The sequence below is a fragment of the Eurosta solidaginis genome, chromosome 5 (assembly GCF_040869045.1).
Source record: "Eurosta solidaginis isolate ZX-2024a chromosome 5, ASM4086904v1, whole genome shotgun sequence".
Lineage (NCBI taxonomy): Eukaryota > Metazoa > Arthropoda > Insecta > Diptera > Tephritidae > Eurosta > Eurosta solidaginis.
The window spans coordinates 21,579,026-21,600,348 of record NC_090323.1 but is presented as its reverse complement, the minus strand read 5'-3'; the positions used below and the strand labels follow the sequence as shown (position 1 = coordinate 21,600,348).

The 21,323-nt window shown below is 38.5% G+C and overlaps 1 protein-coding gene across 3 annotated transcripts in view; it reads right to left on the bottom strand.

Annotated features, from left to right (window-relative positions):
* Positions 1–2,460: 2,460 nt before the first annotated feature.
* LOC137251990 (kelch-like protein 5) overlaps positions 2,461–21,323 on the bottom strand; it is a 143,963-nt gene continuing 125,100 nt past the window's right edge. The window contains exons 1-8 of one of the 3 annotated variants that reach the window (XM_067787105.1): positions 19,931–20,045; positions 19,713–19,869; positions 19,275–19,632; positions 18,849–19,214; positions 5,264–5,565; positions 2,934–3,135; positions 2,755–2,847; positions 2,464–2,690 (exon numbers count right to left, since the gene is read on the bottom strand). In XM_067787105.1, the coding sequence (XP_067643206.1) occupies positions 2,490–2,690; positions 2,755–2,847; positions 2,934–3,135; positions 5,264–5,565; positions 18,849–19,214; positions 19,275–19,632; positions 19,713–19,867 (1,677 nt within the window). In that variant the 5' untranslated portion in view covers positions 19,868–19,869; positions 19,931–20,045 and the 3' untranslated portion in view covers positions 2,464–2,489. Of the gene's footprint in view, positions 2,691–2,754; positions 2,848–2,933; positions 3,136–5,263; positions 5,566–18,848; positions 19,215–19,274; positions 19,633–19,712; positions 19,870–19,930; positions 20,046–21,323 lie in introns of those variants that run through there. The other 2 variants (XM_067787106.1, XM_067787107.1) reach the window with 2 other exon arrangements.

Below are 21,323 nucleotides of genomic sequence, written 5' to 3'. Positions count from 1 at the left end.
GTCGCCAGAGCCTCAGCTGTTAACGAAACAGGATTCGACACAGATAGGTGAGGTTGACAATTGGGTTTGGAGAAGCTATATATTGCGCTGGCAACCTAAAAGGGTTGCGCTACACAACCCCTTGAATCTGGTATTTTAGTCACCTCTTACGACAGGCATACCTACCGCGGGTATATTCTGACCCCCTAACCCGCTGGGGGATTTCGTTTCTCTTGCCTCACTGTGTAGGTGGTGTTCATGGGACATAAGAAGACAGCCCGTAGCGATTCTGAGAGCAGTGTTTTGACAGGCCTGAGGCCTGTAGTTTCGTCCAATGAGTATCCTCTAGGCTTGGCGACCATATCGGGGACGCGTTCCAGGTCTTGCAGTGAAGTTGCGTGATTGACTGTATTAAAATCTTTTGATAGATATAGCGCCACGAGAACTGTATCTGTGTGTTTTTGGCGTGTAGCGCGGTGGTAGTGCTATAAAGTTTACGAAAGCCATGCTGATGATTGGCAAGACGCAAATTAGAAGTGAAATAAGGATGTATAATGGCTTTAAGTGTCTTGGCTACTGGCGATAGAATAGATATCGGACGATAAGATTCTTCTACGTTAGCTGGTTTCCCAGGCTTTAGTAGTGGTACCACACTCACTATTTTCCATTATTCGGGCATGACGAAAGTGGACAAAGACAGGTTGAGGACATTTGCGAGGTATTTAAATCCCTTTTTGCCAAGTTTTTTTGAGCATCGGCATGGCTATGCCGTCTAGGCCAACAGCTTTATTTGGTTTAGCATGATCGATGGCATCTTCTACATCTTTAGAGGTGATGGTAATTGCGAACGCGCTATGTGTTTGCTTGTGTGCGCGTATGTTGGCCCGCCGACTAGCTTTGTCCAGCGTGTAATGCATTACGTATTGGCGGCAGAAAGCGCTCGCGCATCGAATACGACAGCACTTTATCGCCAAAGGCGATAGATATTTCGTCGTTGTTTGGTCGGGTTCGATAGGGACCCGGACTTTACGGTAGACCACGGCAGAGGCTACAATTTTTTAAATGCTCCTCCCATTTTACACGCTTGTGTTCATTCACAAGTTGTCTGATGTGTTTGTTTATGTCCCTTATTTGGGGGTCGCCGGGGTCGTGTTGTCTTACAAGGTCGCGTTCTCTCGCTAAAATTGCGGCCTCCGCTGAGCAGTGTGGCCGGATTTCCGGGATTCTTCCAGCGGGAATGAAAAGAGCCGCCACAGATTCAATGATCTTGCGGAAAATACGCTCCCCTTGGCGAGCATCAGTCGGGATTGGGAGGGTAGAAATACGATTGTATATTGTTTAGTCTTCAAACTTTCCTTTTTTAAAACTGATGAAAATGTGTTTTTCTGAAACTTGTGTGTTTCGCACTCCTCAGTCAGCACGTTCATTCATGAAATGGAAAATCTCGATTTAAATAGGATTGTATAATAAAAACAGTTGCCTGTCGTAGAATTTCATCTGACGCCTCCTCCCCGAATTTAATCTAATTGTGCTACTTTTAAACAAAAGTCCACATTTTCTGCCAATACTTTCAAAAATGTCAAGTATTTAGACAAAGTGTCACCCGATATAAAACATTTAAAAAAAATCGAAAAAACCACCTGTTTTTTACCAAGAAATAAGACATCACCTTAAATAACACAGGCCGACAAAATTTAACCAACATTCAGACCCAAAAACCAGACTATATTCCAAAGGTTTATGATGGGATGAATCGAAATCTGTCCTCATATTGCTCTATCAGCTCTGGTCTACCTCAACACACCCATACACTATCTAACCCTCGGGTACCAAGTTACACACAGCCCTAACCCCTAGAAACCACCCCTACCACACCACAAGCAGGCAAACCCATCTAACCTTGGGCTCGGCTAAGAGCGGTAAGAGTATGAGTTAGCACACTTATGGTGCGAGACAAAATTTTAAGAAAAATAAGATTCAATTCAAGAAAATTAGTAATCGACTATACCATGTCTATGTTATCTCAACCGATTTTCAGGTGTAGGAAATTTTAGAAACATGAAAATTTCAAAATGCGATATCTCAGCAAAAAAAAAAATTTTATTTGAGCAAACTCAACGCCATTTGAAAGAAGACTTGTATTTAAAGATGCCATCCTTTAATTTTGGTGAAAGAAAACATCTGCAAGGCTACATAACCTCAAATATGGGCAATAAAGGTTGTATATTGGAACGATTTTCCGTCATCCCTTGTCAAATTTGATTTTGAGACAAACCGATATACATCATTTATCCACCCTGTCGGAAAATCAACCAAACAAGATAAGGCAATAAAGGGGTTTTTTGCACTTTTAGGTTACGATATCTCGAAAACCAGAGCTGATAGAAAAATTCTGAGGCCAGACTTCGATTCATCGCATCAAAATCCTTCGAAAATATATAGTGCGGTTTCTGGGTCTGGGATGCTGTCGGCGTTTGTAATTTTTGTGAGTATTAATATTTTATTATTTATTATTCACTTTTAAGTAAAACTTTAGGTAGAGTAAAACAATAGTATCTTCCTTTTTCAGGTATTTTTCTCTTAGCGATCCATTTATTATTTTGTTCATCGTAAACTGAAACACAATTTGAACCTCCGCAACCCACAGCCCACAATTGATTGTCGACAGAAATGGAACAATTTTGATAAGAGTATTTGCTCAAACAACAAATCTACAAAAAAAGAGGTGCGTGAAGATTTTTAAAATTGCAATACAAATTTGTATGTTTTTATAACCTTGGTCCATTTGTTAATCTGTGGGTCGTAACGCTCCACTGCGCTACACTTATCACCACCTAATACAAATATTTGTCCATTGTGCACAGTGCCCTAAAATATATTGAACAAAGCGATTATATAAAATTAGTTATTTATATGCAATAACAATTTTTTATTGAATGTGTTTTTGCACTTACATTAGCAAAATTATGTATTTCATTCATATCAGCACATTGAGTCCAGCAGTTCTTTATGGGATCATAGCATTCAACAGATTTTAAATCACTTTCGTTATTTCCACCCATTACATAAATTTTGTGATTGAAAGCAACTGCGCAAGCGTCATAACGTGGTGTAATCATATTACTTACTGACTTCCATCCATTTAAAACGGAATACCTGAAAAAGTATGACGTGCGGAATAGTTAAAACTAGCAAACACTTGTATGCCTTCTACCATGATTCAATTACTAGAGGTTTGTTCTTGTTGTTGTTGTAGCGATAAGGTTGCTCCTCGAAGGCTTTGGGGAGTGTTATCGATGTGATGGTCCTTTGCCGGATACAGATCCGGTACGCTCCGGTACCACAGCACCATTAAGGTGCTGGCCCGACCATCTCGGGAACGATTTATGTGGCCACATTAAACCTTCAGGCCATCCCCTCCCTCCCAACCCCAAGTTCCATAAGGAGCTTAGCGTCGCCAGAGCCTCGTCTGTTAGTGAAACAGGATTCGCCGCGGATAGGTGAGGTTGACAATTGGGTTTGGAGAAGCTATATGTTGCGCTGGCAACCTGCAGGGTTGCGCTACACAGCCCCTTGAATCTGGTATTTTAGTCGCCTCTTACGACAGGCATACCTACCGCGGGTATATTCTGACCCCCCCTAACCCGCTGGGGGAGAGGTTTGTTCTTCAATGATGAGAGATCTTTGACACTCCCAAATTAAAAAAACTGGCCGGCTTGCTTCTACGAAGTAAAGAAAACGGAGAATAATTCAATCCTCTTCAGTGAAATTGTAGTAGAAAAGTATCTTTGGAAGTATATTAGTAGTGATAATAAATTTGTAAACGCCAAAAGTTTTTGGGGTAATAATTCATTTTCTACTAAATATGTCGTGAATTGATAAAGTTATGTTGGGTTGGTCATTCTTTCAAAAATTGTTTGAAGAATGCCGTACTTTAGAATTTTATTCAAAAATGCACTACCTCAAAATTTGCTTCCAAAAATTCCCACGTGAGCATAAGTTCAATGCATTTTGTCATAAGAAGGAGTTAATGAAAAGCATTTTGAGATGAAGCGTTCTTCAATCTAACTCTAATATAGGGCGGTTTTGTGACAAATCCTGAATTGGGAAATTTTTGAAAAATATTTTGAGATAGCATGATTTTGAACAGGCAGCCGTCATGGGGTGATACGCTACTCAGCAGCCGTAATGAACTGACAAAAACAAAAATAAAAGAAAATGGCTTATTGTCTTAGAACTTTATATTGCTACCTTGACTTTGACAGAAGAGTTAAGCTTTTGTGCGGTCCTGCTGCACAGGGAGTATTCACCTTTTTATTCTGAAATTTCCGAAAGCTCTTTTCCGTTAAGTATTCATGGAAACGTTCCGAAACCGTTAATTTAGAATATTCGGAATACGTTCATTTGATACTACGTCGCGAGGTCCGAATATGCATAATATTCCAAATATAAACCGATTCTCAAAATTCTTAAATGGAGACGAATGTTGCGAACATACGGAATTAATAGAACAGAAGGTAATACACGCCCAAAAATATCGAGAGAAGTGTCAAAAGACGCGTATTGACCTCGATAACAATAATTCGAAAGCGGAAATACAAATTTTTGCTCGTTCAAAAGATATTGACGAATAACCGAAAAATGACCCCGGGTTACGTTGGCAGCCTTCCGCCAAACTTATAAAAAATTACCCTGACCGGTCCACCAATGAGGTGGGATCAAAATTAAATGCGTGCAAAATCCCTTTGTACACAAAATCTTTTACAGTGCACAAAAACATTCCAACAACAACCAGAAAATTGCCGACTTCAACTGCAAATATCTCCGGACAGAAATACAATTTTTCTTTTCCGCCTTAGGATGATTGTTGTCGGGGTCACCTCTCTAGACGCGTATTAGCAGTAGACTCCTGTTCTAGACTTTTACCTGAATAAGTTAACATGCCCAATGAGTACATTTCGTTATGGCATCTCCATTATTTACTAATGACATTTTTACGTGAATCGAAAGTGCACGATTCCTTGGTTCTAAGGAATTATGTAGTTAAGTACTTATCGGGTATTTGTAAACTAAATGCTTCCTATTTCTACTACTAATATTTTTCGAAAATTCGCAAAGAAACAACACAGTTAACGGATGTCCATTCGATTTGGGAGCAAAATGGCTGTAATTGTCAAAAAATTTGTCTGTCGATTGAATCATGGCCTTCGACGCGATCTTCCTCCAAACCAATTTAGCTTTGATTCATTTTATGTTAACATTTTCTTGTCAAAAACGTACTTACATTTCCACTGATCTTAAAGTAACCCCTTTTGCTGAACATCCACCGATTGCATAGATTTTTTCATTTAATATTGCAACACAATGACTGGATCGTGGTAAATTCATTGATGGCAACTGTTTAAATCTTTTTGTTTTGAAATTCCAGCTGCGTACTTCATTACTGCGACGGCCGTAACGATAACCACCCACAACAATTAAATTTTCACCCACAAAAATTACTCCAAACCTGTCAAGATTTATTTTAATATCACCCCACTTCTGCCATAAGTCCTCAGTTTTGTTATATTGGTAAATGATTCCAGTCTGAAAATTTTTGTTTATTTTAAAATGAATGCAAACAAATATATACTTGTAATTTTTAATGTTCAGAGCAGCACCCGTATCGTATTATACAAACACGAATGAAAAGCCAATTTCACCCAAATAATATTTGATATGAATCAAATCCCAGCCAGCATTTTTTGAAAATTTTTATCAAAAAATATTCCAATATCATACCCCCAGATGATTGAAAACGTTCAAATTTAAAAGTATTTTTTATTCGAAAATCAATGTATCGTCGGGAGAAAAGTATACCTCAAATGTCATTATTCTTGAATAATCATTTATGATTCATATTTTTGAACACTTATTATTCGTTTTGCATCGTATTTGATATTTTTGGAAGATTATGCTTTACTTATTTTGGAATAACATTTGATTACTTTTCACAATCATTTTTTGATCATATTAAATGATGTATTGGAATCATTTATGAATACGATTGTGATTCATTTTTCCATCATATTTAATACATTATTAAATATTATCAGCCAAATTCTAAACGAAAATTCCGTGCGAGTTTTTTCCCTTCTCCCATTCCTCGTATTCTAAATAAAAATTCCTTGTGAGTTTTTTCACTTCTCCCTTTCCTCCTATTCTGAACAATGTTCGAAAAAGCGGAAACCAGTTATGGGAGAAAAGTAGGTATTCAGGGCTTTCATGGAATCCAATTGCTGTCGGAATCGGATTTAAAAACGACAAAAAAATAACTTTGGTGTCATGAAATCCAATGTTATCGGTTTAATGTTCGAATCGGAATTAGTGTCGGTTTTAGGTGTCACAGAACCCAATAATATCGGTTTTGCTATCGGAAACAAACCAATCAGTTAAATACCATTGGATTTCATTTTTTCATAGTTGTTTTTCTCTTGCAGTTGAATATTTTCTAAAAATGTAAGTAAATAAAGGTTTATTTTATAAAAATAAAAGTAAATTTACATATATTTTCATTCTTAATAGGGGAAAGCATAAAAATTCAATGCAAAACAGTATTTTTATTGAATTTATGGAAAAATATCCAGATATTGCGAAGGGCTTCACGAAGCGGGATAAGCCAACTGTTGACGATCTTTTAGTGTTATAAAAATTGAAAAGGAAAATGCCAGCAGAATCAGGCGAGTCTACAGAGCCATAGAAAAAGGCAACGAATCTGTGGCTAACTCTGTAACTGCGCTGAAGGATGAACTTGTCCGTAATAATGCAGGTATTTTGCGAGCGTTGCAGGAAAAAAATGAGATAAAAAAGCAGCAACTCGAACTCGAGCTCCAAAAGTTTTATTACGAAAAACAGAAAAAGAAATAATTTCCCATTTTCCAAAATGTTGGTTGTGATTGTAGTACCTTAAAATGTGCCTTATTCGTACCTTATTAAATTAAATGTATTACCTCTTAAATATTACCTTATTTAATCAATTAGAAAGCATTGAATGGATGTTATTTTAGTTTTAATGAATATATATTTGGTTTTGTTTTAGTCAATATATATACTTATATATCCATTTTTATTTTAAATAAAGAAATAAAATTTTGTTTAAACATGCATATGTACCTATCAAGCATTGCATATTTTTACTATAAACTGTTCGCTATTTCATCCCTGATTATTTTGCCTTCACTCTGCAGTGTAGCGCTAGGTGGAGATTCAACATTTTCCTCGATATTATTTGATGGTAAAGTAATGCTCTCTTCGTTATGAAGCGCACAACAGACGTTTACAATTTTCACCACTTTTTCTGGCCTGTAGTGCAAGGTGCCTAATAAGCATCGAAATCTGCTTTTTAGCACTCCTATTGTTCGCTCTACAATATTTCGACCTGATGAATGCGCCAAATTAAATTTATATTCTTTGGAGTTGTAGCTTGGATCTCTGTATGGTGTTAATAAAAAAGGTTATATGCCATATCCACTATCTCCTAACAATTTAGATGTCCGGTCACCTGACTCATACTTCCTAAGGAAATGTCTTCTGGCCCTACTAACGTTCCATACGAAAGAGTCATGGCTAGAGCCGGGATACCGAGCATCGACCGTTCGAATTTTCATGTCAGCATCACAAATCTAAATGCAGGTACTTGTACAATCCAGTTTTATAAGCAAAATAAAATTAATATTAAAGACTACTTACAATCATGGCATTCATACTGAAGTATCTCTTTCGATTATAGAATAAATGTTCATCAGTACTTGGCTTGATGATTTTTATATGTGTCCCGTCAATACAACCAATTATGGAGGGAATTTTGTACTTTGTATAAAAATAGTTCCTTGATCTGCGTTGTTCGGGTTCGTCCATTTCTAATTTCACCCTTGTGGGCAAACTAACTGATTCATAACGTTGAGCACATCATCTAAAATCGTTGACACCTGCTTCTAGCTACACTTATGCTAGAATCCTTGCCAACTGATGTTTGATATGATCCTTCAGCTAAAAATCGTAACGTAGCTGCTAGTTGCAGCACTGGCAGAACTTTCAAACGAGTTAAGTGTCCTTCAATGGTGTTCAATACCATTGGGAAAGCCTCGTTGTTTATGCGATAGTATGCAACGAAACTGCAAGTACACTATAAATATTTTGAAACGCACATTAAGGAATATTTTTACTTACGCTGTCTCTGGCAGCTCCAATGGATTGCTGCGATCTCTCAAAATTTTTCTTTTCACCTTCTCACAGCTTTCACCTTCCAATAACATAAATGCTACAACTGCTGATGCCATTTTGATGTCAATAAATTTGTTTATTTCTCTTTAGATACACAAAACAATTATTTTATAAAATTTTGCCAAAAAAAAATTAACATCAAAATTGCCGGTGTACCGATAAAACTGCAAAACAGCTGATTCGAACATCGCTTTTATTTACATTCGAAAAGAGCAAAACCAATACGGTTTTATGACACCAATTTAAATCAATATTGGTTTGCAATTCCGACAAAACGCAAAACCGACTTGGATTCCATGACAGCCCTGATTATGAATGTGAGGGAGAGGGAGATTTCTCTGCCATTTCATAGGAGTTTTTTCACTAGTTAAATTAAAGGGAATGCATCAAAATAGTTAAAGGAAATTGGTTATTTTAAGAAAGAACACTTATTTGTACAAATTTGTGCTAAAATATATATTTACATTCTACCACAATATTCTCACTGTTAATACAAACAACAACAACAACCACAATATTCTTTATTATTTTCGAAAAGCATATCATAAGCAACGGAAGAACTCTTCGCATATTTGATGCAGCCATCCAGAAATTGTGCAAGGATTTTTAAGAAGGCTTAAATAGATTTTGGCATATGGCGAACTCAACTCGACTTGGCCGCCAGAAAATTGCTTTGCAGAATGAATGCAGGCAACTCCGGCGGATTTGTGTTATCCCGCCGGTCTTCTTCTTATGCTCCTCTGTTGATGTTGCTGTGGCACCAATTCATTACTCATTTCAGTGAATACCACATGAAATGCAATAATGTGCATTGTTTATACCTTATTTCTTAATTTCAAACAAATTGGCAACAATAATTAAACTTTAAAATTTTTTTAAACAAAATAAGAAATGCCCAACGAAATTTCAATTGACAAAACAGCTGACTTCGAAAATTCGAAATTCCTATTCCCCAATTATTCTTCTCCCTAGGAGAAAAGAATTGGAGGAATTTTTCCGCGGGAATAAAAAAATCCGCGAGAACAAAATTCCGCGAGAATATTTAGAATTGGTCTGTATATAATAATCATATTTCATCGGCGGATGAAAGCATCCGAAAGTTCGAAGGTGAGCTATTTGAACCACAGGTAATTGGCAATAATTAACTTGACCGATGTTCACACAGGACTACAACATCCAACATTATCCATGATCATCATCTTAAATAATGCTAACGTGAGTTTTTGAAAAACGTAACTCATAGGGGATGTTGAAGCCGGGTCCAGGCATATTGAGCTTAACTTATCAGCGGTTCAAACACCACAAAACTTCCGTACACCGGTTCCATACAGTATGCCTTTTCTGGGAAATGCTAGGGGCCATCTTAGGTTAGGAACAGCATTTACATTTCTTTAAGTCTTGAATATGTTTTGTATATTTAAAATTTTTTTGAATTTTATGATTGACAAAATGTGAGCATATGAAGAAAAATCAGATTTTCAATGAAAAGTTTAGGTTCAACAAGTATAAAGTTGATTGAAAAATAATTTTAAATTTTGAATCACCGAAGGTAAGCAAATTTGATTCGAAAATTATACCAAAATGTGTTTGAAAAATTGTTTTCAGTTATTGGTCATCAAAAGTAAACAAATTTTATTACTCTCTTTGTTCATTTTTATAAAATCTTAAAATTTCATCATCAAAGTTATTCAAAAATGATTTCAAAAAGTGATAAAAAAATGATTTTCAGGTTTTCATCATTAAGTAATAATTTTTTATTATTTGTTTTGTTCAATTGTATAAAAAATCAGTATTTAGTCGCAAGGAGTAATCAAAGTTTATTGATATGAAGGAAAATTTAAAAATTAGTCATCCAAATGCTGTGTGGGATACAACTTATGAAAGATAAACTAAATTGTGGATCTTATGAGTATATATGTATGTAATTCATCCGATTCATCAATTTAAAGCTATTGTGATTAAAAAAACGGATCGTATAACAAATACGGACGCCTGGTCAAGACGTTCCCACGGCAAAAGGATCTAAGCTGCAGAACAACCAGGTCGAAATAATATTAATAACTAAATGAGCGTCAGGTAATTTATATTTACCAATCCGTCTAGCTTCTCCGACGAATATTTTATTCTGCAAGTCAAATGTAATAGGGGTATTCTCATCCAGAATCCATAGAAAACGTAAAAAGTTTTCCATTTTACTGTCAAAAGTTGACTACACGCAACAACCCATTATTTTTATGAAAATCTTTCTACGTTTTCTAAACTGAAAGTTGTTGCTGAAACTGGTTACTTGAAGAAGAGGGGATGACAAGGGAAGCGGGGGGAAGCGAGTTTCTTGTGTTCGGCGACTTTCTTTGTGCTGTCTTTCTTCTGTTGTCGAATTTTGGTTTTGTAAATTTCCTTTTTTTACTGAAGAGCTTCTTGCTCACTTTGTACACAAATATTTATTTTTTTAAATGTAATTTCGGTAATTCTATACGAAAGCGTGACACTTTAAACACTGTGCAACAGTCGGCTGGGTATTGGACCAAACCCACTTTTTTGTAGAGATTGAGGCTTAAGTAGGCAAAGTACAATCTCCGTTTTTCGAAGTTAGCCTCCAAAAAATAGATGTCGGCTTTCGAAGTTCGAAATTCTACATTTCGAAATTTTATTTTTTTTATTAACACGTTCAGCAAATTAAAAAAAGTAAAAATGTGGTCGTGGTCCGCCTTTTTCTTTTATTTGAATGGCTGAATTCTTGTTTTGAAAAATTACAGTACGAGCAATTCCAGTAGAGTATGTGCAGCAGACATGAAAGTAGTATCCACTCACCGCTGTCATGGAATCCAAGTCGGCTTTGCGTTTTGTCGGAATTACAAACCAATATTGATTTAAATTGGTGTCATAAACCCGTATTGGTTTGCTCTTTTCGAATGTAAATAAAACCGATGTTCGAATCAGCTGTTTTGCGGTTCACCGGAAATTTTGATGTTATTTTTTTTGGCAAAATTTTATAAAATATTTGTTTTGTGCATTTAAACAGAAATAAACAAATTTGTTGACATCAAAATGGCATCAGCAGTTGTAGCATTTATATTATTGGAAGAAGAAAGTTGCGAGAAGGTCAAAAGGACAATTTTGAGAGATCGCAGCAATCCATTTGGGTTTCCAGAGACAGCGTAATTTCTTAATGTGGGTTTCTAAATATTTATAGTGTATTTGCAGTTACATTGCATACTATCGCATAAACAAAGAGGCTTTCCGAATGGTATTGGACACCTTTGAAGGACACTTAACTCGCTCGAAAGTTCTGCCAGTGCTGCAACTAGCAGCTACGTTACGATTTTTAGCTGAAGGACCCTATCAAAGATCAGTTAGCAAGAATTCTAGCATGAGTGTAGGTAGAAGCCGAATGTCAACGATTTTAGATGATGTGCTTCGTGAAACCTTTCGGAATATTTGGATGTTTCTCCATAAATTCCGTCAAAATACTGTTTTGCATTGAATTTTTATGTTTTCCCCTATTAAGAATGAAAATATATGTAAATTTACATTTATATTTATAAAATAAACATTTATTTACTTACATTTTTAGAAAATACTCAACTGCAAGAGAAATACGACCAGGAAAAAATGAAATCCAATAGCATTTAACTGATTGGATTGTTTCCGATAGCAAAATCGATATTATCGGATTGTGTGACACCTAAAACCGACACTAAAGGGCCTGTTACTTGGCAACTTAGCCACGATTATACTCCACTTAGCGCATACAATCTGGCATCATAATCAACAAATGTCAATTTGTATGACAAAATGAAATGGAAACAAACAAACGGCATCTCAAAATGTAAACGTCACTTAGAACTTACATACAAAATCAGAATTCAACAGACTTCTAAGTCAAGTTAAGTTTTGCTAAGTTTTGAGTAATCAGTAACATGCAATGTTCATTTGACAGAACTGTAAGTGACAGTTCTCAAGTCAAATGAAGTCTATGCTAAGTATCAGTAATGGGCACTTAATTCCAATTTAAGCCGATAACATTGGATTTCATGACACTAAAGTAATTTTTTTGTCGTTTTTAAATCCGATTCCGACAACAATTGGATTCCATGACAGCCCTGACTATCATGGGACTATCTGACTTTTCACCTCGTATAACAGCTGTTATAGTTAAATTTCTCAAAAATGAATTCAGGCCTTCAAATAAGGGAAAAGAGCGGACCACGACCAGATTTTTAGTTTTTTAATTTGCTGAACGCGTTAACAAATAAAATTAATCTTCCAAAAGTAGAATTACGAACTTCGAAAGCCGACATCTATTTTTCGGAGGCTAATCGAAAAACGGAGATAGTACGAGATAGTACTTTGTCTACTTAAGTCTCAATCTCTACAAAAAAGTAGGTTTGGTCCAATACCTAGAAAAAAAGTTGATTTTGTCGCATAGTGTGATTACTTACTTAATTTGCGCTTAACCGTTTAAACGGTTATGGCCGTCGCCTCTCTGCCAACTGGCGCCAATTGGCCACAACCGTTTTCCACCTGGTCCTTCCAGCGGAGTGGGGTCCGCCCTCTACCTCTGCTTCCATAGGCGGGTTCCGATAGAAACACTTTCTTGGCCGGAGCATTCTCTTTCATTCGCATAACATGACCTAGCCAGCGCAGCCGCTGCGCTTTAATTCGCTATATTGATGTCTGTGTAGAGCTCGTACAGCTCATCGTTAAATCTTCTTCGATATTCGCAATCGCCAACGCGTAGACGTCCATAAGGTAGTGCATTTGCTTAAAATGAATTTCAAATATTTTTCAACTCATATAATGTCAAACACGTAAAAATAGCTACGGCGTTTCCGCAAGCAAATGGACAAGTAGTAAGAATTAATCGAACTATGGCGCCAATGATTGCTAAAATAACTAATGCCGGGGAAGTGAATAGTTTAGACAAAATTTTGCCGAATATAGAATTTGCTTTGAATAATACACATCATCGTAATATTAACACAACACCAAGTAAGTTGTTATTTGGTATTGCACAAAAAGGATGTGTGATAGATTTTTTTAAAGAAAAATTAGAAGAGTTTTGCTTGCATGAAGAGGAGCGAGATATGGAGAAGGCACGTTCAAAGGCAGTGGAGAACATTAAAAAATGTCAAAAATACAATAAAAATCAAAAGATTTATAAACAAGATTTAAAAAAAAAAAGATTTTGTGGTTGTTAAAAATTTCGTTAGTAATTCGGGGGCTTGTAAGAAAATGATTCCTAAATATAAAGAGCCGTATCGAGTATCCAAAGTTTTTCCCAATGGCCGATATTTGCTAACTGATGTTGAAGGGTTCCAGGTTAGTCAGATACCGTACGAGTGTGTGTGGAAAGCGGCGAATCTGAAATCATGGTTGATAAATAAAGACTTAGAGGCAATCGGGCGATTGCAAATCAGGATGCCGAACTGTGGCTCTGTAACTTTAACTCTTCACACCTTTTATAAATAAATTGTGTATTCATAGAGATTGTTTTAAAACAAGACTTCAAATGTCTACTTTTTTAAGACTGGCCAGTTCATTTCGAAAATTGGTCCGATATGGTCGAAAGGGGTATCAACGGATGACCGTCACTGCCAGTTAAGAGAATCAAATTTCAAAATTTAACACTTTCTAACCGTTTAAAAGTTATTTAAGAAAACAGGCGCTTTCAATGTCAGCATACACGGATTTTGCATCACCGAATTCAATGAGTTATTAAAAGAAAACATTAAAACTAAACTCTTCTATAAAATGAATTTAAATGCTCACTTTGCATAATTTTTTCAAAAAATTAATAAAGAACAATGAATTTTAATAAAGGTCGAACATTTTTTGTCCTCGAGTTGTTAAAAAAGCGAGTTACCCGAAAAAGGTTCCGATTAATTCAAAACGTCTATATCCCGATTGGCTGAAAGAATAAACGATATCAGTGATGCAAAATCCTTTAGTAGGCTCCAGGGGCTTAAATACTCCTTTGAAATGATTCTGAGCTCATACTTAAGTTGAAGATATATATATGTATGTACGTATGAGAAGCATTTGAAAAATCACTTTATTTGCTTAACTATCAAATAGCTGAAATGTTAATTTTGATTTTCACACTCCATCATTCAATACTCAAGTCTCCCGGTTTGACATTTCCTAAAGTTGGCGGCCCTATACCCAACTTGTCCCTTGGAGTAAATCACATTGGATATAGCCTATCAACCATGTTTAAATATCTCCTACACGTTGAGTTCTTATATCATTAGGCCGAAAACGAAGACTATTGAAGTCACTGTTTCGAACACAATCGTTTGCGAATTTTGGTATACATTTAAAAAATTTTATACACGGTTCTTGTAGGCATCGAATCCAATCCGGGTCCGTCTCCTGACCCCGGTCCTGAGAAATGGTTTACTCTGGTCATACTCTGTTCAGTGTGTCTCGTGCAAGGGATGGTTGCATCGGACAGGTTGTTCTGGGCTTGATCCCAATACCCGACGTCCACGTAACTTTTATATATCTTTTGTGGCTCCTTGCTGTTCACGCCCAAGAGCGTCCCGTAGTCTACGTCTAAGCGCCCCCCCCCCCCCCCCACTACCTTCCAGCAGCCCCGCTGCTCAGCAAGCCACAACAAGTACCCGCTGCTGCTCGCGCCCCACGGCGCCAACAACTCAAACAGCTGCTTCCACTCATAACTACAATCTTCGTTGTAGAGTCGGAAGCAATGCTGAGCAACAGCCCCTGCCCCCGTCTTCTCCCCCCCCCCCCCCCCCCTCTTTTCCGGCAGCAATCGTGTAGGTCAGGGAAACAGACTCTTAGTCCCTACCTTCGTTTGCACAGTTTGCCAGCACAGAATATATATGTTTGCGACATCCGCCCAATGCAGCTCCTGCCTTGGGTGGTGCCACTTCCCTAGATGTTCTGGTCTCCGCGACGGCAACCCCCCGACGGGTTTCATCGCGCCATGTTGCCAGGCCGCAAACCCAAATCATCCCAAGGACGCCCAGCCCTAGGGCCACAACAGCAATTGCGTCCTGGCCTTCCCCAACCCAGGCGTAGTCACCCGTCACTTACCCCCAGAGTGGCGACGTCTCCCCTTATGCACTTCAGAATTCTGCAGTTAAACTGTAATGGACTAACTGGGAAGATTACAGAGATAGTCGATTTCATAAAGCGGCACAACATCCGCATTGCTGCGATTCAAGAAACTAAACTCACAGCAAGATCTGCATTGCAGACCTGCACTGGGTATAACGTCCACAGGAAAGACCGCGAGATCGGAAATGGAGGCGGTCTCGCGTTTATCATACACCACTCTGTGCAATATTGTATATTTGATCCTGGCATCGACCGCAGGGACAATTTCTTAGAACGTCAAGGCCTATCTGTCCGGTCAGGCGATGCAAACCTAGAAATCATCAACATCTACATCCCTCCTGCCACCTGTTGCCCCAGTGGATACCGCCCTAATATCAGGGCCTTACTCACTGGCAACAATCGCATTATCTTAGGCGATTTCAATGCCCATCATGATCTATGGCATTCAAACTTGCGGGCGGACAGTAGGGGTGAGATGTTGGCGGATCAAATAGAAGAAACGACGTTCTGCACAATAAACGGAGACGCCCCTACACGTATGGTAGGAAGCTGTCACAGCTCGCCAGATATCTCAATCGTGAGCGCAGAACTCGTAAACTGCGTCAACTGGCAGCCGATGGTAACATTGGCGTCCGACCACCTGCCCATACTTATTTCGCTTGAGCGTAACGCCGACTTCATCGTCACTGAAAAACGCACTTTCATAAACTTCAAAAAAGGAAAGTGGGAAGAATATAAATCCTTTACAGACAGCCGCCTAGCTGCCCTCCCTATCCCGACTGATGCCCGCCAAGGGGAGCGTGCCTTCCGTAAGGTCATTAAATCCGCCTCGGCACATTTCATTCCCGCCGGGAGAATTCCCGAAATCCGGCCCCACTTCCCGGCGGAGGCCGCAAACTTAGCGAGAGAACGTGACCTTATAAGACAGCTTGACCCAGGCGACCCCCAAATAAAGGATATAAACCAACGCATCAGATTGCTTGTAGATGAACACAAGCGGGCGAAATGGGAGAAGCACCTAAGAGGTTGTTGTGGGTAAACTTTGGTCCACCGTAAAGTCCCTATCGAATCCGACTAAGCACAAAGACAAAGTTGCCATCGCCTTTGGCGACAAAGTGCTGTCGGACGCGAAAAAATGCGCGAGCGCTTTCTGCCGACAATATATAATGCATCCTACGGTCGACAAAGATAGACGGAGAGCCAATAGACGCGCACATAAACACAAATTCAGCGCGTCACCAATCACCATCACAGCTAAAGAGGTTGAGGACGCCATTGGTTGTGCTAAACCATCCAAAGCAGTGCGCCCAAACGGCATAGCAATGCCGATGCTTAAAAACCTAGGGAAAGAGGGGTTCAAATATTTAGCACATGTCTTCAATCTGTCTCTTTCCACCTTTGTCATACCTGAGAAATGGAAAATGGCCAAGGTGGTCCCGCTACTAAAGCCTGGGAAACCAGCTAACATAGGTGAGTCGTATCGTCCGATATCTCTCCTATCGCCAGTGGCAAAGACGCTTGAAGCCATTCTGCTCCCTTATTTCCAAGCAAATTTGCAGCTAGCCCCTCATCAGCATGGTTTCAGAAAACTCCATAGCACTACCACCGCGCTGAATGCCATTAGCACCCAAATAAATTGCGGTTTAAATCTATACCCCCACCATAGAACAGTACTCGTAGCGCTAGACCTATCAAAAGCTTTTGATACGGTCAACCATGGCTCGTTACTGCAGGACCTGGAAGGGTCTACCCTTCCCCCATGTCTTAAAAGGTGGACCGCAAATTATCTGGGTGGTCGGCAGGCATCGGTGCAATTTAGAAACGAAACATCAAAACCAAGGGCAATAAAAGGGGGGGGGGGGGGGGGGGGGGGGGGGTGCCACAGTGTGGTGTCCTATCCCCACTTTTGTTTAATTTCTACATAACCAAGCTACCTTCACCACCGGAAGGAGTCACAATCGTTTCCTACGCCGATGACTGCACAATAATGGCCACAGGCCCAGGCCCAAAGATCGATGCGCTATGCAATAAAATAAACCTCCCTGATCTCTCCAGTTTTTTCGCCTCGCGAAACCTGGCATTATCACCGACTAAATCTTCCGCGACCTTATTTACAACATGGACGCCCCAAATGTCGACCATTTTGAACATCCACGTCGATGGCACTACGCTACCAACTGTCCGACACCCCAAAATCAGAACTGAAATAGATCAGCAAAATATTTTTTATAAAGGTCTAAAAAGTTTCAATGAACTGCCTATAGATATAAAAAGTTGTAATGAAATCGGGGCTTTTAAAGCAAAACTTTATGAATATTGTAAAACCTTAGCAATAAGATAGTAAATTGTAATATAATTTAATTTATGAATTAGGCTTTTTTGCCGTAATAAATAAATGAAATGAAATGAAATGAAATGAAAATGATCAGGATCTACATTTTGGTGAGCACGCAGCCGCAATTGTTCCGAGAATTCAGAGCCGTAACAAAATCCTCAAATCCCTCGCTGGCAGTACTTGGGGAAAAGATAAAGAAACGCTCATGACTACATACAAAGCAATTAGCCAGCCGATTACGTGCTACGCGTCACCCATATGGTCGCCAAGCCTAAAAATCACCCACTGGAAGAAACTACAGGCCTGCCAAAATACTGCTCTCAGAATCGCCACGGGCTGTCTTCTTATGTCCCCAGAACACCATCTGCATAATGAGGCGAGAATACTCCCCATCAGGGAGAGAAATGAGATGCTGACCAAACAGTTCCTGTTGAATATCCAGAAAACTGGGCATCCCAACAGACATCTGATTGATGAACCAGCACCGCCTAGGGGCTTAAGGAGTCATCTCCGTAAGCATTTTGAGGAAATACGGCACCTGAGAACCCAGCCGTATGAAGTGAAAAAACACAAGCAGGTCCTTGGTGAACTCCATAAACAGGCGTCGGACCTTTATGGCGGGAATTGCCCGGTGAATCCAGTACTTAACGAAAATTATCTAAAACTTGCGGAAGAGGAACGCATACTCCCCAGGGAAACGCGTGTCACTCTTGCTCAACTTCGTTCTGGATACTGTAACAGGTTAAACTCTTACCTATCCAGAATTAACCCCGACATACAAAATGTATGCCCCGCTTGCAATGTGTCCCACATGACACCAACCATCTCTTCAATTGTAATGTGGAACCAACGCCTCTAACACCTTTTTCCTTATGGTCCACTCCTGTTGAAACGGCAAGTTTCCTTGGACTCCCGTTAGAGGATATTGATGACAATTTGTGATCGGTCGCGGCTATTAGGTGGGGCGAGCATTGCTACAACACCAACAACAACAACAATAACAAATGGAACGTACTAGCTGAGACTCCGCCAGTAGGCGATATACAAATTATAGCTACGATCATAAATATAAGCAGTTGTTGAGCGGGAAGCTATCGTTAAACTGGTTATTAAAACCGAATGTTGATTCTACCTTAGAATGTTACAAATAATATCATTTGTAAAGTCATATCCCAGAATTATTTACCCATTGGTTAAGAGCCAAAAGTGATTCTTCGTCAGGAATCTGTCCGCCACGCTTTTCTGTATACTTCAATGCCAGTTTAGAACGAGCCAAAGAGTAGTTATGCCAAGATAAAACCTTTAACGCCACGTTTTCACAACCCGGTAACGGATGAATATTAGCCATAATAAAGTCCATATTATATTGGGTTAACCTCAGACAAGCAATTAATTCTGGCAGCTGATGTTTACGCGCAGAGGCATTATGTTCATACCAACGTTTTACTGCGTTAAAAACATCTTTCTCGCACCGTACATGCAAATTTTCACTTTCTATGATTGCTTGCAACTTTTTGGCGTCAAAATCTAAAAATTCACTGCTTTGGGTTACCTGCCAGATCATAGAACAAAAAATTTAATGAGCAAATAAGCATTTCACAGGTTTATTTACTTGCATAAAGTTTCGTGTTTCGTAAGCCAGAATTTTTTCATTTAGTATCTCACACTGAGTCTCCTTTTCCAGGCTATATGCTCGCTGCAATGTAAAATCGGTTATGTTCTCTATGATAAAATCAGCACAATTTGCAACAGCGCCTTTCAATTGTAGTATTAAAGCTGCTTTTAACATCCGATCCACATTGTCAATGGTTACGAGCGTTTTGCCGGTATAGCAAAAGGTGATTAAGCGCTCGAAAGTGTCGCTGTCGATATTGGTGATTTCTATAAGTGAACAAATCCTGTCGTCACTTTTGAACAGTTCACGGAAATAAGGGCTTGCGGCCGATAGAATTAGGCGATGAGCCGTAATTCTGTGAATATATTACAACCGTAATTAATGTATCATACATACATGCTGAAATAGCGTTAATTCAAATGAAAGTTTACTTACAAAGAGGATGGATTTGTTAATTTGAATGTTACATCCACTAAATTCTGGTCGACAAAGTGTTCATATATTTGAAACAAAAGGTTTTCAATAAAGTACTTGGCTCCATCTGGATTTACCTCTGAGAGTCGCTGCCGTGCTACGTTACATGCTGCCATTGCTATTGCGCGTGGAAGTATAGCTGTTTGCAATTCCGAACTTTAAGATGTTAGATTACATACTTACTTGGGTACTCCGTTGTGTATGTTTTTAGTTCGTTGTTGTATTTATGCACGTTTTGGAAATATTTGCAATATATCCAGGAATCGCCTGATCGAGATAAAAAGAGTGTTTGCGTTCCTTTTCAAAACACTAGTGATCAGCGATTAGAAAAAGGATCACTGTTTATCGATATCAGTTGTGTGTAAATGTGGCTTAAAGGTGCATTTACATAAAACTGCTTGTACTCTAAGCGACATGGCATATAGCGGCAGCGGCGTTGCAATTTGCCTACTTGTTCAACATTGGGCCCTTTCAACGAACTTTTTGAGGATACCTTGCAGTCATGTTTCGGTCAGTTGAGCGATAGAAATTTTGTTTTATGAACGGAGAGTTGAGCCAATAATTAACGGTAGTAGTGCAGTTTAGGGGCCCCACCCTAAATTTGGGCCAAGATTTTCGAGTGAGGTATCAAAAAACGCGCATTTACGTCTAGATTAAGAATCCGAAAGCGGAAGTTAATTTTTTCACCCGTTCAAAAGTTATCGGCGAAAAACCGGTTTGTGTGATACATATTGTTCCCGCATGTTTGCAAACTTTTAAGCGCACACATTACTTTACTTTTTATACTTGGTATATTACCATAATCTAACTTGCACGAATTAACGAAAAAATTATGTTAAATTTCACTAATTTACTTATAAAATATCAACACAAATATTGCAAAAAATTTCTGTCCAAATGAAAACATATGAAAGTGAACAGTGTTGCCAGCTCAGCAGGTAATAAAACAAGGTTTTGTTTGATATATAAAACATCTATATTTAGAAGAAATTTCTATAATAAAATTATGTTTTTATGGGAGAATGATTGCTAACTTATTATAAATCGAATAATAAGTCGAAAAAATGTTATATTGACAAAATTCTTTAATTTTATTTTTTCACAGAGAATGACACTCAGATCGTAAGTGCACATTCATACATACCCTGCAAAACCGCTCCACGTCATTTTACTAGTCATTTTACGGTCATTGTGACTTTCTGCAGCGGTTATATTCATAGTCACGTTTGCATGGGCGTGATGAACTTTTGTGACCAAATTTTCCGTTTCGTTCCTATTAATGTGATCGTGCATTCCGCTCCCACTTATAGGATGTGAGCATAGCACTGTGCTGCTCACACACGTCACAATGCTCGTCAAATGGCGGTCATTTTTCCGTCATTTCACTCTACATTTTCGAGCCATTTAATAATCAATTTTACTGCGGTTTTACCATTTATATAACCGCCATATAACGTGAATTTTACCTGCAGATTTACTTTACCTGGAGCAGCCATATGAATAAAATATAAACCAAAAATATTGAATTTTCAATATTTTTTATTTTCAATATTATTATATATGTACATGAAA